Genomic DNA, 16,093 nt, shown 5'->3' with positions numbered 1-16,093 from the left:
TTACCTTATACGAATTTTTTTCTATATATATATATATATCATTGATTGTTAATATATATCCAACAGGAACAACAAATAAAAATGGAGAGACTCATGTCAAACAGAAGTGACCTGCAATATGTACCTGAATCTTACATATATATTACCCCTTGAAACTAGACCCGGGAATGTACAAGTTTCACTATTTGATAGCATCCCAGTTATGGATTTTCTTGGCACTGACAAACCACAGCTGATCAAGCAGATCATTGAAGCTGCCCGAGAATTTGGTTTTTCCAGGTTTTCCATACTCGTTTTATTTTTTTAGTAGTGATTTTCACTCTCTCGTTTTCTCATTTTATAGCTTGTCTTCTTGTTTTTTGTCTGTCCTTGGATTCTTCTTCGATTTATTCATTCCTAAAAGCTAGAAAAAAGAGTCGTGGACGGGAGAAAAGAGTGTGAACATGACTTACCTCTTCTTTCTTTTTGTTTTGGTGGGTTTTATTTGAATTAAAAGGCAGATTTACAAATCGAAAACTTGATTTGCAAATGTAGTTGATTAATCATGGAGTGCCAGCCAATCTGATGCATGATATGTAGTGAATGTGTCCAAGGAGTTTTTTGAGCAGCCTTCTGAAGACAAAGCAAGCCTCTATTCTGAAGATGCTAAAAAATGTTGCAGACTATACACCGGCATCGACTATGTGCAGGAGCAGAAACATTACTGGAGAGACAGTTTAAGACACGCTTGTCATCCTCTGGAGGAATACATCGATTTCTGGCCTGAGAAACGGGCTAAATATCGGTATTTTAATCACTTCCCTATAGTTATTCTTGTTGACAATATCCAAAAAGTTGTTAGAGTTGTTACCAAAATTAGTTAGTTAAATAGCTTAGACTGCAAGTTAGTCATGATGGCTATATAAACTGTATTCTCATAGTTGTAAAAATTAATTCAGTATCAATGTAATCAATTACTCTCTCTCTCTCTCTCTTATTCTCTTTCTGCATTTCTGTGCTTCTCTGCACTACTGTTAATATCTTATTCTCTTTCTGCATTTCTGTGCTTCTCTGCACTACTGTTATTATGGTATCAGAGCCATGGATTGATCTTTGGTGATCCTCTTCCACTGTGGGTGAACGAGTTTTCATACAAGCTTGGATGTTCGAGTGCGTTTTCTGATGATCGGGTCGGATTCGTCTAGATTGCACTTGAGGACCAGCAAAGTCGTGATCTTTATCTTTCTTCTCTGATTTTTTTTTTTTTTTTTTTTTTGGACTGGGGTCGTAGGGAAGGTTGTCGAGAACAATTCCAAGTACACTGTCGTCTTCGAAAACCCTCCGGATTTGATCGAATTTCAGAAAGAACGTCACAGATTGCATCAAGATTGGGTTAATGGCGAATGGGTTCGGCCCAATAAGCAGGAAGTATTGGCGGCTTCAGATACTCCACAAGAGTTAGAGCATGTGTTGCCTGCCCAAAAAGATTCTAACAATCTTGAAGTGGCTACTAAACTAGAAAATTTGAGGGCTGCAGAGGAGAATCCTGAATCAACCAATTCAGGGAAGAAAATGGACCAGCCAAGTTATCCATGAAGCATCAAGGACAAAAAGATGTTAGCCCGTAATGGTAGTGCTACAAACTCGTGTCCGGTTAAAAAGTTGAAGGAGAAGGAGCACAAAATCTCAAACTGGAAGTCGATTGATCCCAGAAGCAGGGTATGTCTGTGCACTGCCTAGCCAAAAGAGAGAGAAAGAAAAGGATAAGGAAGTGTCTGCAAGTGATTCGGAGTAAGGACAATGTGTTATGTGTTTCAAGATTCAAGTTCTCAGGTTTTGTCTTAGATTACTAATTTTCTTTCCAACATATCAATTGTTTGTGATAATGTCTCAGTGAGAATTTTCTTGGGAATTTTGGAAGTGTCAAGGCCGATAGCCATATACTTCAGATTTGTTCAGATTTGTGCACTCGAAAAAGGCCGATTGCCAAGAGTGTGTTGAATGCATTTTGTTTCCTCCATAAGGCCGATAGCCGGAGCAACGTTCTTGAAAAATTTTGTTTGTTGTTATTGTGTGCAACTCCATTAAGGCCGATTGCCGGAGTGTAGTTCTTGTTCCCTTTCTTCATTGAAGGCCACTGAAGAAGGTTGTGTTTCTTGATTTCTGTGATTGTAAGAAGTTGATTGCTGGATGGTCTGCTTCAATCTCAAACTGGGCAATCCCAGTTGAGATTGAGGGGGGATGTTGACAATGTCCAAAAGGTTGTTAGAGTTGTTACCAAAATTAGTTAGTTAAATAGCTTAGGCTGCAAGTTAGTCATGATGGCTATATAAACTGTATTCTCATAGTTGTAAAAATTAATTCAGTATCAATGTAATCAATTACTTTCTCTCCCTCTCTCTCTCTTTCTTATTCTCTTTCTACATTTCTGTGCTTCTCTGCACTACTGTTAATATCTTATTCTCTTTCTGCATTTCTGTGCTTCTCTGCACTACTGTTATTAATTCTACGCTTACAAACATTTTCAAAAATACTTTGTTTTCCGTTCAATTATCAGTCATAAGGAAAATATGTGTTTTCTTAAACTACTATACACGTATATTTTTTGCATGAATAATACATGTATATTGTTTGCATACTTATACATGTACTATTAGCGTATTGAGGAAAAACTACAAATAAAGAAATTAAACAAATAATACGCACTGAAACATTATGTAATGGCTCAATTCGTCATTGAATCCTTTAAAGAGCTACTGAATAATACACGTTGTATTTTTCATGTACATAAATACGTGTTCAGTAATTATTTTAAGTTACTTCTGCAATTCAAATATTGTTAAAGATGTATTTTCATTTTGTTTCTGATCTAAAATCTCAGAGAAGTGACGGGAAATTATTCTGTGGAGGTGAGAAAGCTGGGGCTTTGTCTTCTGGATCTAATTTGTGAAGGGGTAGGACTCGAAACTGGATTTTTTGAGGGTGAACTGAGCCAAGTGCAAGTGATGGCTGCAAATAATTACCCACCATGTCCAGACCCAAGTTTAACCTTGGGATTACCTAAACACTTTAATATTAATCTCATAACTATTCTTCTCCAAGAACAAGTTAATGGCCTTCAAGTTTTGAAAGATGAGCAGTGGCTGGCTGTTGAGCCTGTCCCTAATGCATTTGTGGTCAGTATTGGTCACGTGTTACAGGTACTTCACCCACATCTATTACATGTTTATCTGAGAAGTTTCCCGTACAGGAGGTTCATTTTCATCATGAGCGCCGAATATTAAGAATGTACGCATGTTCCATAGCCGTATTATATCTAGCCAGACTTATATATACTTCATTCTGTGGACGAAATTCGTTCTTTATTAAAGAAATTAGTGTGCATCAGTGTTTTTGAAGGTGCATTAATACTATATTGATACGCATTGTTGACGACAATAATATATATATATATATATCTCAATAGATTATTAATAACAGATCAATAGTCCGTTGTTTAACAACATTCTCATGCATTTTGTTATGAATACAGATTATTAGCAGTGGGAATCTGAGCAGTGCTGACCACAGAGTTGTGACAGATAGTAAGGTTTCAAGGACATCAGTCGGATGCTTCATAAATACTTCTAGCACCTGCCGTATTGAACCTGCAAAAGCACTTATTAAGGACAGTTCTCCACTCTACAGAGCTTTTATATATAAAGATTTTGCTAGCACCTACATACAAGGTACTCTTGATGGAGTAGCGCCGCTCGACCTTTATAAGCTCCAACCTTAAAGCAGCCAACGTCCATTTGATCGTGTCATTTAGTTTCCAATTTGTTGACAGAGGTCTTGGATAGAGATATAATGTGGTTGCTTGTATGCTTGTGATGCTGCCACTTGTCCAAAGATTATAGATAGGCAGTTTGTTAGAAGTTAGTGAGTTGTATAAATACCTCATCAATGTAATTACTTCTTCACTAAGAAATGAATACAAGAATCATTTTCAGCTATCTTTCCTCTGCTTCTATGTGATGCTTCATCTTCTCTGTGTATAGCTTAACAATCTTTGGATTGGAATCTCGTGGACGTATACGGGAGTTTGTTATGTCAACTAAAATTAAAGCTCTCCAAGGTTGAAGTGTGTTATGATTAAATGAATTCATTATTTAATATTAAAATAAAAAGGCACGTATCGTTAAATTAGGAATGAATCTGATTCTCTGAATACTTGATACATGTATCGATGACACAATGTTCTTCCTGTTGGAAATTGGCTGTTGTAAACTTCTTCCAAAAGATTCTGCAAGATTATTCTTTCGGAAATATGTACAAATAATACTAGTTATGGAAGTTTGATGAAAAATACAACTAGAGTGATAAGACTTTACCTGATTAGAGAGAAAAAGGGAAAGAGAGATAAAATAACCTAAACATATTTTCATTCATCATAGTTGGGCCTAACAAATAGGAACCCAACATAGAGGGGCGCTAAACCGTAGTTTAAATACAGTTTAATGTTTGTTTATCTTTATTCGATTTTTGGTTAAAAGTTTGTGACCGGTTCTGTTTTTGTTTGTTTCTCTAATTCCTTTTTTACTATAGGAAAAGAAATTGACGTTACAACTTCAAGTTCTTAGGTAATCGTCCCCTTTTGTCTCCATCATATCTCTACCCTTTTGATTAGGAAGCCATTATTTTGCATATCAAATTCAAAAGAAATTCAAGCTAAAACAAGGCCATAGCAATTAATCTTCCTAATCAATTGTGAGTAACATGCATACGTCAGGCTTTTTTAGAAGAAAAATAATTTCACTACGTTAATCACTTAAGGCATAGCTCTAGTTCTCCGTCCATAACCCGAGACCTACACCTTAAGCCCTAAGCTCTAGTTCTCCATCCATAATCCAAGACCTACACCTTAAGCCCTAAGCTCTTCCCAAGACATTTTAGAACCCTAAACCCAAAATGATCAACCCCAAACCTTGACGAACCTTTTAAAACGCTAAATCCTAAAAGTAAACCCTAGGCTTTTAGGGCCTTTATAAAATCCTAAAAAAAATAAGCTTGAGGACAAGACGGTAATCTCCCACCCCTTTTATTCAGTCATAGGCTTACTTGCAATAAGATGTGTGGCTTATCCTAAAATATTTTATTAGACTTAGTATTTTTTTCTGAAATATGTTATTTTTCCTTAAAGCTAATGTCCAACTTGATATTTAATATGAATTTACCCTTATGATAATATGAAGTTACCATTTGGACCCCCTCATAAAAATATAGCCATCTGTACCGTGACTGAAGGACATTTTTCTTATTTGTCACATTTGTTTATATGATGATTCTGTAGCAACATTACGCAGTTGGATTTGGGGTCACATGTTTTTGACACACATTTTGACACACGTTTTTGCGGACACACACATTTAACTGTCTCTCTTTATGCTTTACCTCATAAATCATGTCTATCAAAAATCACCCCAATCGTATTTGTCCATTCTCTTTAAATTTAGTGTCTCTTTGTAAAACCGTATTTATCCATTTTCTTCACTACAAATGAATGTTTTAATGGTTTTGGATTTGTCTAATTTTTTTGCAAAGATAATCTATGAATAATGTACTAAAATATAGACCGTTCGGACCGTTGAAATATATTAAGAAGTGAACCCCACAAAATGAGTGTCAAAGTATGTTAGATATATATAGACGGAGCCACCTTGGGCCCAGAGGGGGTGGATGAACCCACTCAATTTTTTTTTTTTGAGAAAAAAATGCACATAATACATACAGTAATCCCATGTGATAGAGCATTTCTTACTATGAAATTTTTTAAGAATCAATTAAGAAATTGGATTACAGATCAATGGATGAATAATAATATGATTATTTTTATAGAGAGAAATATTTGATGGTATTAGTAAATTTTTAAGCTTTTTAATTTGTAACTTTGTTGTTTGACAACGCCCAAATATATATAACAATGAGGCAAAGAGAGATCGATCCTGGAATTCAGGACACCCCAACACCCATCGTCATTGGGCTTGGGCACAAACACTTGGGGTGGTGCTTGTCCTTTGTTAGCACGAAACATACCGACAGAGTCACTTGAGCAGAAGTATCTGAGGCTCAACAAGATTCGGGCGCACTACGAGATCTTCCCGGCTGAGGATTAGGACTTCGACAACTTGCCTAAGACTCCGCGCATAAACAAGAATGTCCTCCAACGCCGAGCAGGAACAGAAAACAGTATGTAATGAAGTTTTTGTTCACACCAGAGAGGACTGGGCTGGAATTCGAAGACGAAGTCGTGGCTTCCTCGAATGGATCCTCAAAAGAGGTGGCCTCAAGGTTGGTGTTGATTCCATCTTAGTCGTGCATGGCAAAGTTTCGAAGATGAAAATGGAGAGCGGAGACAAAGCATGTTTATGATCGGCTGGATTTACTTAAGCTCTTGTACTTACTAAGACAGGTTATTGAATTTGATTTGCATCAAAATCTATATATTTTGGTCCATAGGTGCATAGCTGAATTAGACCTTACAATTTAAGTTTATACTTTTCCTCTTTTAATTTGTTATTTTTTTCAGTGAGGGGGTCACTTGATTGTGTGGTGGATTGCCGAGTAAGTGTAAATTGTAATTGTGTAAGGAGATGGCAATTTTCCATTTAGTTTTTCCTAGAGATCGGATATAATCTAATTAAAAGCTCTATTTTTCTTCTTATGATATTTGCTTCAAAAGCAACCTAGAGGACGCTTTTAAAAGCTCTTGCCGTAAATCATTAAAAGGTCCAATCTTCAATAATGTGATATTCCTTTTATTTCATTAGAAGAATTGAATCCGTAACAAATGTTAATTTTAACCAATGTGAAACCCATTATCGAAGATGGATTGTACTTGTCACCCGTAGAGCTCTCAACAATGTGATTTTTTTTTATTGTTTACCTAACAATGTATAACATGCAAATAATTATGATCGACGATTCCAAATTGTAATTGTTGTGGTCACCCCTATTCATGAGTGATGATTTCAAATTCATGTTTAACAATGAATTAGTTAGTCAATTTGGGCATATTCAAGTTGATTAGGACATATTACGCTCTTAGTATTCAAGTTTAAATATTTTCTTCCGTAAAACTGTGTCGTCATATTATCATTCAAATATATATCAGTAAATTTGTTTAATTTTCATCAAAATTCTTCAACAAGATAGTTGTTTGTAGATTCCCCTTAAGATCATATTTGTTTGTTTTATGCATCTACGACCAAATAAAAAACTGAGGGAAGAACATATTAATAACACCTAATTATTGTTGGTATTGAAAAGTTTACTAACTCAATACCAAAATATGTGGGTGATAAGTTTACAAACTCTATCACACCTCTCACTTTCACTCTCAATAAAATTGGACAAAAATTTGAGAAATGAGGGAAGCTACAAGCTTTGGCAAACAAGGCACTTTGATATTAAAAACAGATTGCAAATACACTTCTAGAATTGAATGACAAATCATATGGGATTAATGCACTAAAGCCTTACGAGAGGCTTCCTTAAATACAACACAACCTACACCTTTACACTATCAATTGACAGCACACAGACAGCAGCATATCTGCTGTCTTTAACACATGGGAACGTGAAAATGAAGAGACCAAATGTATTCCAGGTTGTCTACATTCGGCTAGCACACAGCAGCTGTCTTTCCAGCTGCAAATAACACAGATTCGACTAGCACATGGCAGCACACTGCTGTCTTCCTGCTAGCACATCACATGGCAACACACTTGCTGTCTTTCATCACCATTCGGCTGAATAATGAAGGAGCAATGATGATTATATTTTGCTGGAAACAATCTGTAAAGAAAGGTTAGCATCACATGGACAGATCACATGACTTTTAATTTGAATTTCCAACATGCCCCCTCAAATTAAAACGCCTTCATGCCTAGCATTTCACGTAACAGCCGGAATGATTCAACTGGTAATGGCTTAGTGAAGATGTCTGCCACTTGTTCCTTCGTGTGACAATAGACAAGCTCAATTGTCTTTTGCTTCACATGGTCCCTTAGAAAATGGAACCTGGTATCAATGTGCTTGCTCCTTCCATGTTGAACAGGATTCTTTGCAAGCTTGATTGCAGACATGTTATCCACATGAATCACAGTCGATTCCACTTGTGGATGACACACTGACTTCAATAGATTTCTTAACCAAATTGCTTCACATACTGTTGAGGCTACAGCAACATACTCGGCTTCACATGATGACAAAGCAACAATTGATTGCTTCTTTGAAGTCCATGAGAAAGCTGTTGATCCTAGAAAAAACACATAGCCAGTTGTGCTTTTCCTTTCATCTTGGTCACCTCCCCAATCACTATCTGAATAACCAAATAATTTTGCATTTTCACCAAAATTATAAAACAGACCATAGGTTAGAGTACCTTTTATGTACCTCAAAATTCTCTTAGCAGCCAGCCAATGAGACTCCCTTGGTGTTTCCATGTATCGACTCATGAGTCCAACACCATAAACTATATCAGGTCTTGTGATTGTAAGGTACCTTAGACTTCCAACCAAGCTTTTGTACACGGTTGAGTTTACAAACTCACCTTCTCCTTCCTTGGACAGCTTCAATCCAGTTGCAACTGGAGTGTTGACAATATTGCACTTATCCATATTGAATTTCTCCAATATATCTCTCATGTACTTTTGTTGAGAGATGTAGATACCGTCACTTTCTTGCTTCACCTCTATGCCAAGAAAGTATGACATTAATCCATTGTCAATCATCTCGAATTCACTGAACATGGATTGCTTGAACTCACAGAACATTGCTTCATTATTTCCTGTAAACAACAAGTCATCTACATAGAGACAAATAATTAAGAACTCCCCTTTTGCACCATTCTTCATGTAAACTGAATGCTCGTATGGACATTTCTGAAATCCATTTTGGTGAAGGTAGTTATCAATCCTTGAGTTCCAAGCTCGTGGTGCTTGCTTGAGGCCATACAAAGCCTTCTTCAAACGATACACCTTTTCTTCTTCTCCTTGTACTTGGAAGCCTTCCGGTTGTTCCACGTACACTTCTTCCTCAAGAACTCCATTAAGGAAGGCTGACTTGTCATCTAGTTGATAAATTTTCCATTTATGATGAGCGGCAAGAGAGATTAGCAATCTTACCGTGTCAAGTCTTGCAACTGGAGCATAGACTTCATCATAGTCCACTCCATACTTCTGTTTGTAGCCCTTTGCTACAAGCCTTGATTTGTACCGATCTACACTCCCATCTGCAGTGCGTTTGATCTTGTACACCCACTTGACACCAATAGCCTTCTGATTTGGTGGAAGCTTTGTCAACTTCTAAGTGTCATTCTTCTCGATAGCATGGATTTCTTCCTCCATGGCTATTCTCCAACGATCTTCTTCCACAGCTTCATTGAATGAGAGAGGCTCGTGGTCTGCATACAAGCAGAAAAAGTTGGTTTCTTCTTCTTCTTCTTGTCCATATATCTCGGTGAGACTTCTTAGCCTTACTGGAGTTGAGGAGCTGCTTTTTTCACTAGATGTCGGACCACTCCTTGCAGTTCTGTGCAATGAAGTTGTTATGGTTGTTTGAGCAGGTTGTTGCTCAACAGGTGGTACAACTTCTGGTTCTTCAAAATCAGTGGAAACGATCTTCTCTTTACTGACTTCTTTGTTGTTCCACTTCCATGCCTCTTCCTTACTGAAGATGACATCTCTACTAACCACTAATTTGCCAGTTAGTGGGTTGTAGAGCTTGTATGCCTTGGACTCTTCACTATATCCCACAAACACACACTTTTCACCTCGATCATCGAGCTTTCTCCTCTTGGCTTCTGGAACCTGAGCATATGCAACACACCCAAAAACTCTTAGGTGTGCAACATTCGGCTTGTACCCACTCCAAGCCTCTTGTGGTGTCATCCTCTTGACACTCTTTGTTGGACATCGATTCAACAAATAAATCGAACAAGCTACAACTTCTGCCCACAATTCTTTTGGCAAATTCTTCTCCTTAAGCATGGACCTTGTCATGTCAAGGATGGTTCGATTCTTTCTTTCGGCTATCCCATTTTGCTGTGGTGTATAGGCAGCAGTCAGTTGATGCCTAATTCCTTGCTCCTTGCAGTATGCTTGGAAAGCATTGGAGGTGTACTCTCCACCTCTATCTGATCTCATAGCCACAAGCTTGTGGTTGCTTTCAGCCTCTATGAGTGCCTTGAACTCCTTGAAGATTTTTAGGGCAGCCGACTTCTCCTTGAGAAAATAAACCCAAGTCTTCCTATTAAAATCATCAATGAAAGTAATAAAATACCTATTACCTCCATAAGACATGGGATCCAATGGACCACATATATCTGTGTGCACCAACTGCAGTGGTGCCCTTGCTCTCCATGTATCACCAACAGGGAATGATAGTCGTGCTTGCTTGCCAAGCACACAACCTTCACATACTTGGCGTGTGGCTTCAATCTGGGGTAGACCACAAACCATTCTTTCATTTGACAGCAACTTTTGACCATTGAAATGAAGATGGCCATACCGAAGATGCCATTTCCATGACCCATCTTCCATTACACCGATGTTGCAACTCCCAATCTTTGTGTTCAACTTCAACAGGAACATTCGGTTTTTTGACATTTGAACACGTGCAATAAGCTTTCTTCTTGCATTCTTGAGAGTGAGAAACATATCCTCCATATGTATAACATACCCTTTCTGGAGCAGTTGACCAATGCTCAAAATGTTGCTCTTCATACCTGGTATGTAGTAGGTATCGGAGATGTATTCTTCTTTACCATCCTTCTGGATGATTTTGATCTTTCCTTTGCCTTCAACTGGCAACTTTGAGGAGTCACCAAGACTCACAGATCCATAAGGCCCATCTTTGAGTTCGGCAAAAAACTCTTTCTTTCCACACATGTGGTTGCTTGCACCAGAGTCTAAATACCAGACATCTTGTTGGCTACTGATATCATGGTGTGCTAGTAAGACTGTAAGTTCTTCACCAGTATTTCCACTTGATTCTGCCATGTTGACATGCTCACCATTTTTATATGAACATTCATTTGCATAATGTCCATACTGCTTGCAACTGTGACACTGGATATGCGCATTTCTTCGAGTAGATCTCCACTCCTGAGACATACCTAGATTTTGTGCATAGCCTCGACCTCTTCCTCGGCTACGGTTGGATGAACTCCCACGACGTGAGTTCCACTGCCCACGACCTTTATTTGGTTTGTCAATATTCAACTTTGACTCCAAAGCTTGCTCTAGCGTTGTGGGGCTTGCATTCTTCTGAATGCGTTGCTCGTGAACTATGAGGGATCCTAGTAGCTCCTCTGCGCTCATCGCCTCCAAATCCTTGGATTCCTCAATGGCAGTCACCACATGCTCAAACTTAGATGTGAGTGACCGGAGTATCTTCTCCACAACTCGTACTTCATCGAGTCTCTCGCCATTTCTCCTCATCTGATTTACTATCACAATGAGCCTTGAGTGATAGTCGGAGATGCTCTCTCCTTCATTCATGTGAGCAGTTTCAAAATCTGCTTGAAGTGACTGTAATCTCACTTTCTTGACCCGATCTACTCCTTTGTAGATTGTACTGAGTGTGTCCCATACTTGCTTGCTCGTTGTTGCTTCTGCAACCTTCTCGAACGTTGAATCTTCTAATCCTTGATAAAGAAGATACAACGCCTTCTGGTCCTTCTTTCGTAAATCCTTGAGAGTGTTCCTTTGATCTGCAGAATATGTGGCTTCTTGCTCGGTAGTGGGTACAACATACCCATTACTGACAACTTCCCATAGCTCTTGTGATCCAAACAATGCTTTGAATTGGATGCACCATCTTTCATAATTTTCTTTCTTCAATGTGGGAACTTGGAGCTGCACTAAGTTGGATGTCATAAATGCTGCACCTGCCAGAATGGTATTCTGGCTCTGATACCAGTTGTTGGCATTGAAAAGTTTACTAACTCAATACCAAAATATGTGGGTGATAAGTTTACAAACTCTATCACACCTCTCACTTTCACTCTCAATAAAATTGGACAAAAAATTGAGAAATGAGGGAAGCTACAAGCTTTGGCAAACAAGGCACTTTGATATTAAAAACAGATTGCAAATACACTTCTAGAATTGAATGACAAATCAGATGGGATTAATGCACTAAAGCCTTACGAGAGGCTTCCTTAAATACAACACAACCTACACCTTTACACCATCAATTGACAGCACACAGACAGCAGCATATCTGCTGTCTTTAACACATGGGAACGTGAAAATGAAGAGACCAAATGTATTCCAGGTTGTCTACATTCGGCTAGCACACAGCAGCTGTCTTTCCAGCTGCAAATAACACATATTCGACTAGCACATGGCAGCACACTGCTGTCTTCCTGCTAGCACATCACATGGCAGCACACTTGCTGTCTTTCATCACCATTCGGCTGAATAATGAAGGAGCAATGATGATTATATTTTGCTGGAAATAATCTGTAAAGAAAGGTTAGCATCACATGGACAGATCACATGACTTTTAATTTGAATTTCCAACAATTATGTAGCCTTCTCGTCAATATTTTTCTGTTTTCGATTAATTAAATATTCTTCTTAGTTTACCATTTGGTTTGTCCGCTTCTGATTTTCAACTATGGCTTGTCTGTTTCTGCATGCTCCTATACCACAGCATGAAAAAAGAATATGCTTTTATGAAATGGACGTTTAATCTGTCTTCCTTCAAACTATTTTACACCATTTCATTTTTAATTAACTTCATTATTTTGAACAAAAAAAAATGGAGAAACTCATCTCAAACGGAAGGGACTTGCAATATGTACCTGAATCTTACATATTACCCCTTGAAACTAGACCTGGGAATGTACGTGTTTCACTATTTGAGAGCATCCCGGTTATTGATTTTCTTGGCACTGACAAACCACAGCTGATCAAGCAGATCACAGAAGCTGCCCGAGAATTCGGGTTTTTCCAGGTTTGCCATACTCGTTTATTTTTTTGTAGTGATTTTCACACTATTGTTTTCTCATTCTATGCTTCTCTTGTTTATGTCTTTCCTTAATTCTTCTTTGATTTATTCAATTCAACAGCTAGAGCAAAAAAAAAGACGGGAGAAAAGAGTGTGAAAATGACTTCCTCTTCTTTCTTTTTGTTTTGGTGGTTAAAAGGCGGATTTACAAATCGATAACTAGATTTGCAAATGCAGTTGGTTAATCATGGAGTGCCAGACAATTTGATGCATGATGTCGTGAGTGTGTCCAAGGAGTTTTTTGAGCAGCCTTCTGAAGACAAAGCAAGCCTCTATTCTGAAGATGCTAAGAAAAGTTGCAGACTATACACCAGCATCGACTATGTAAAGGAGCAGAAACATTATTCGAGAGACAGTTTAAGACTTGTCATCCTCTGGAGGAACACATCGATTCCTGGCCTGAAAAACCGGCTAAATATCGGCATTTTAATCACTTCCCTAGAGTTAGTTGATTCGTGTATTATATGCGTACAAAACACTTTTTGAAAAATACTTTGTTTTCCATACAATTATTAGACATATGGAAGATACGTGTTTTCTTAAACTACTATACACGTATATTGTTTGCATGAATAATACATACATAGGGCTAATTGGATTAATAGTCCCCGTGGTAATAGGGTAGTTGGAAAATAGCCCATGTGGTAAAAAAAAACTAGGATTTAAGCCCTTGCGGTAAAGTTTGTTAGGATTTATGCCTAAAATTGAAAATTCTGTCAACTTTCCTTTAATTATTAGCACGCGAGCTAGCCCCACACGTTAACAATTAATGGAGAAGTCCGTTTTAGCCTAACATGTGTGGCTCACGTGCTAATAATTAACAAAAAATTGATGGAATTTTTAATTTAGTGCATAAATCCTAACAGACTTTACCACAGGGATTTAAATCCTAGTTTTTTTTTTACCACAGAGACTATCTTCCAACTACTCTATTACCACGGGGACTATTAATCCAATTAGGCCAACATATATATTGTTTCCATACTTATACATGTACTATAAGCATATTGAAAAAAAAAACACTACAAATAAAGAAAACTAAACAAATAATACTAAAATATTATATAATGGCTCAATTCTTCATCGAATCTTTTAAAGAGCTATTGAACAATGTTGAAGAAAAAATTAGAAATAAATAAAAATAACAGAAATAATAGAATTTGAAACACTTTATTAATGATAAATACTTGCTATACAGAATGAAATAACAGGAATAAATACAAGATTAACCACAGGTAGAAGCTAATGCAAAAGCTATGTCCTTAGAACAGTATTTCCGTCTCACTCTTGTGCTTGTGTATCTACAACGTCTGCTCGACCAGAATACAACTACCTAATTCTATAACCCGCACTAGATTATAGAATTCTAGTGAATTGTTTTGTGTGTTTACTCTTTGGAAATTTTGTACTGAAGAGAAAGAGGAAGAAAATGATGATACTATTTGGAAAATGTGATTGCAAATATATAGGTTGTTTCACACGCTACCTGTTGAGCGTATTTGAAAACACAACTCTTTCTAAGAGCTGTGTCTCTTAATCAAACGTTTCTTAATTAATATGTTAATTAAAAAACTTTATTTGAAATTAAAATTAATATTAATTGTATTAGGCTTACAAAATCATAAGGTCCAAACATTCAATCCATTTCCAAATGGTCCAAGTTCTAATTATTAGAACAAAGGACTAGACATATATAAATGGCAATGGGAACTAAAAAGTTCCCCGATGTGGGATACTAGGAGTCTCAAAACTCCAACAAACAATACACGTTTGTATTTTTCATGAACTATATATGTGGGTTCGGTATTTTTCTACTATGAGCCTATGATCACTTCATCGTAACCCTTCAAGACATTTATTTTAAGTCACCATTGCAATTCAAAATTGTTAAAGATGTATTTTCTTTTTTGTTTCTGATCTAAAATTTCAGAGAAGTGATGGGACATTATTCGGTGGAGGTGTGGAAGCTGCGGCTGTGTCTTCTGGATCTAATTTGTGAAGGGTTAGGACTCGAAACTGGATTTTTTTAGGGTGAACTGAGCCGAGTGCAGTTGATGGCTGCAAATTATTACCCACCATGTCCAGACCCAAGTTTAACCTTGGGATTACCTAAACACAGTAATATTAATCTCATAACTATTCTTCTCCAAGAACAAGTTCATGGCCTTCAAGTTTTGAAAGATGATCAATGGCTGGCTGTTGAGCCTGATCCCAATGCATTTGTGGTCCATATAGGTCACATGTTGCAGGTACTTCACCCCCGCGCGCGCGCGCGCGCGCGCGCACACACACATATATATATATATATATCTTAGAAATCTGTACAGCAGGTTCGTTCATTATTAAAAACGGATGCTCTGTCGAAAATGTATTTGATAACCTGTTGATACCTTTTGTTTGAGGAAAATGATATATATGTTAGAGTTCGAAGAAATTATACACTGTGAGCTATGACTACACATATCCTCTCTGAGAATGGAAGGAATTACAGTATGAAAAATGGAAGAAAGATGATGAGAGAGAGAGAGAGAGAGAGAGAGAATAGAGAATATGACTCTGAATATTCTTCACACATTCACCATTTCATTCATTTGAGAGAGTGATGGAATATCACTCTTTCTAACCATTATATACTTTTGGCAATATTCAAAATAACATCAAGGCAATCCCAGCCTTCCATCTTACACCCTATGAGATGAAGACACATGTCTACTTACTTAAGATCTATAAGACTTAAACAAGAAAGTATACAACCAATTTAGCTAATCATTCTAGCAATATGAGCTAGAAATACAACTACCACACTACCACATCATATCACAATTTACACACTAACAAACCCCTTTAAAATGTGAACTGATTTCACCACAAGAAGTTCTCTAAGATAGGTGAATTGCTCTCTTGCTAATGCCTTTTTAAAAATGTCATCAACTTGCACCTTTGTAGGACAGTGAACCAAGTCAATCACTCCTTGTTGCAATGCCTCCTTGATGAAGTGATACCTTATATTTATATGCTTGGTTTTTAGATGAAATATGGGATTCTTAGTGATAGC

The 16,093-nt window shown here is 37.3% G+C and overlaps 2 protein-coding genes across 2 annotated transcripts; both read left to right on the top strand.

Annotated features, from left to right (window-relative positions):
- Positions 1–2,984: 2,984 nt before the first annotated feature.
- On the top strand, positions 2,985–3,757 carry LOC103946079 (protein DMR6-LIKE OXYGENASE 2-like). Its single transcript, XM_009356700.1, has 2 exons — positions 2,985–3,179; positions 3,512–3,757. The coding sequence occupies exons 1-2, from the start codon at positions 2,985–2,987 to the stop codon at positions 3,755–3,757; spliced, it is 441 nt and encodes a 146-aa protein (XP_009354975.1).
- A 9,032-nt stretch (positions 3,758–12,789) lies between these two features.
- LOC103946078 (protein DOWNY MILDEW RESISTANCE 6-like) lies at positions 12,790–15,037 on the top strand. Its single transcript, XM_048569783.1, has 3 exons — positions 12,790–12,984; positions 13,216–13,362; positions 14,969–15,037. The coding sequence occupies exons 1-3, from the start codon at positions 12,790–12,792 to the stop codon at positions 15,035–15,037; spliced, it is 411 nt and encodes a 136-aa protein (XP_048425740.1).
- Positions 15,038–16,093: the final 1,056 nt, after the last annotated feature.

The sequence above is a fragment of a genome, unplaced genomic scaffold (assembly GCF_019419815.1).
Source record: "Pyrus x bretschneideri cultivar Hongxiangsu unplaced genomic scaffold, Pyrus_bretschneideri_v1 Contig50, whole genome shotgun sequence".
NCBI lineage: Eukaryota > Viridiplantae > Streptophyta > Magnoliopsida > Rosales > Rosaceae > Pyrus > Pyrus x bretschneideri.
This window is presented reverse-complemented; position numbering and strand designations above follow the sequence as displayed.

Coding starts and splice junctions, on each gene's coding strand:
- LOC103946079 (XM_009356700.1), top strand. CDS start 2,985: ATGGCTGCAAATAATTACCCACCATGTCCAGACCCAAGTTTAACCTTG. Junction 3,180..3,511: donor GTATTGGTCACGTGTTACAG/GTACTTCACCCA, acceptor TTATGAATACAG/ATTATTAGCAGTGGGAATCT.
- LOC103946078 (XM_048569783.1), top strand. CDS start 12,790: ATGGAGAAACTCATCTCAAACGGAAGGGACTTGCAATATGTACCTGAA. Junction 12,985..13,215: donor GAGAATTCGGGTTTTTCCAG/GTTTGCCATACT, acceptor TTGCAAATGCAG/TTGGTTAATCATGGAGTGCC. Junction 13,363..14,968: donor TATACACCAGCATCGACTAT/GTAAAGGAGCAG, acceptor CTAAAATTTCAG/AGAAGTGATGGGACATTATT.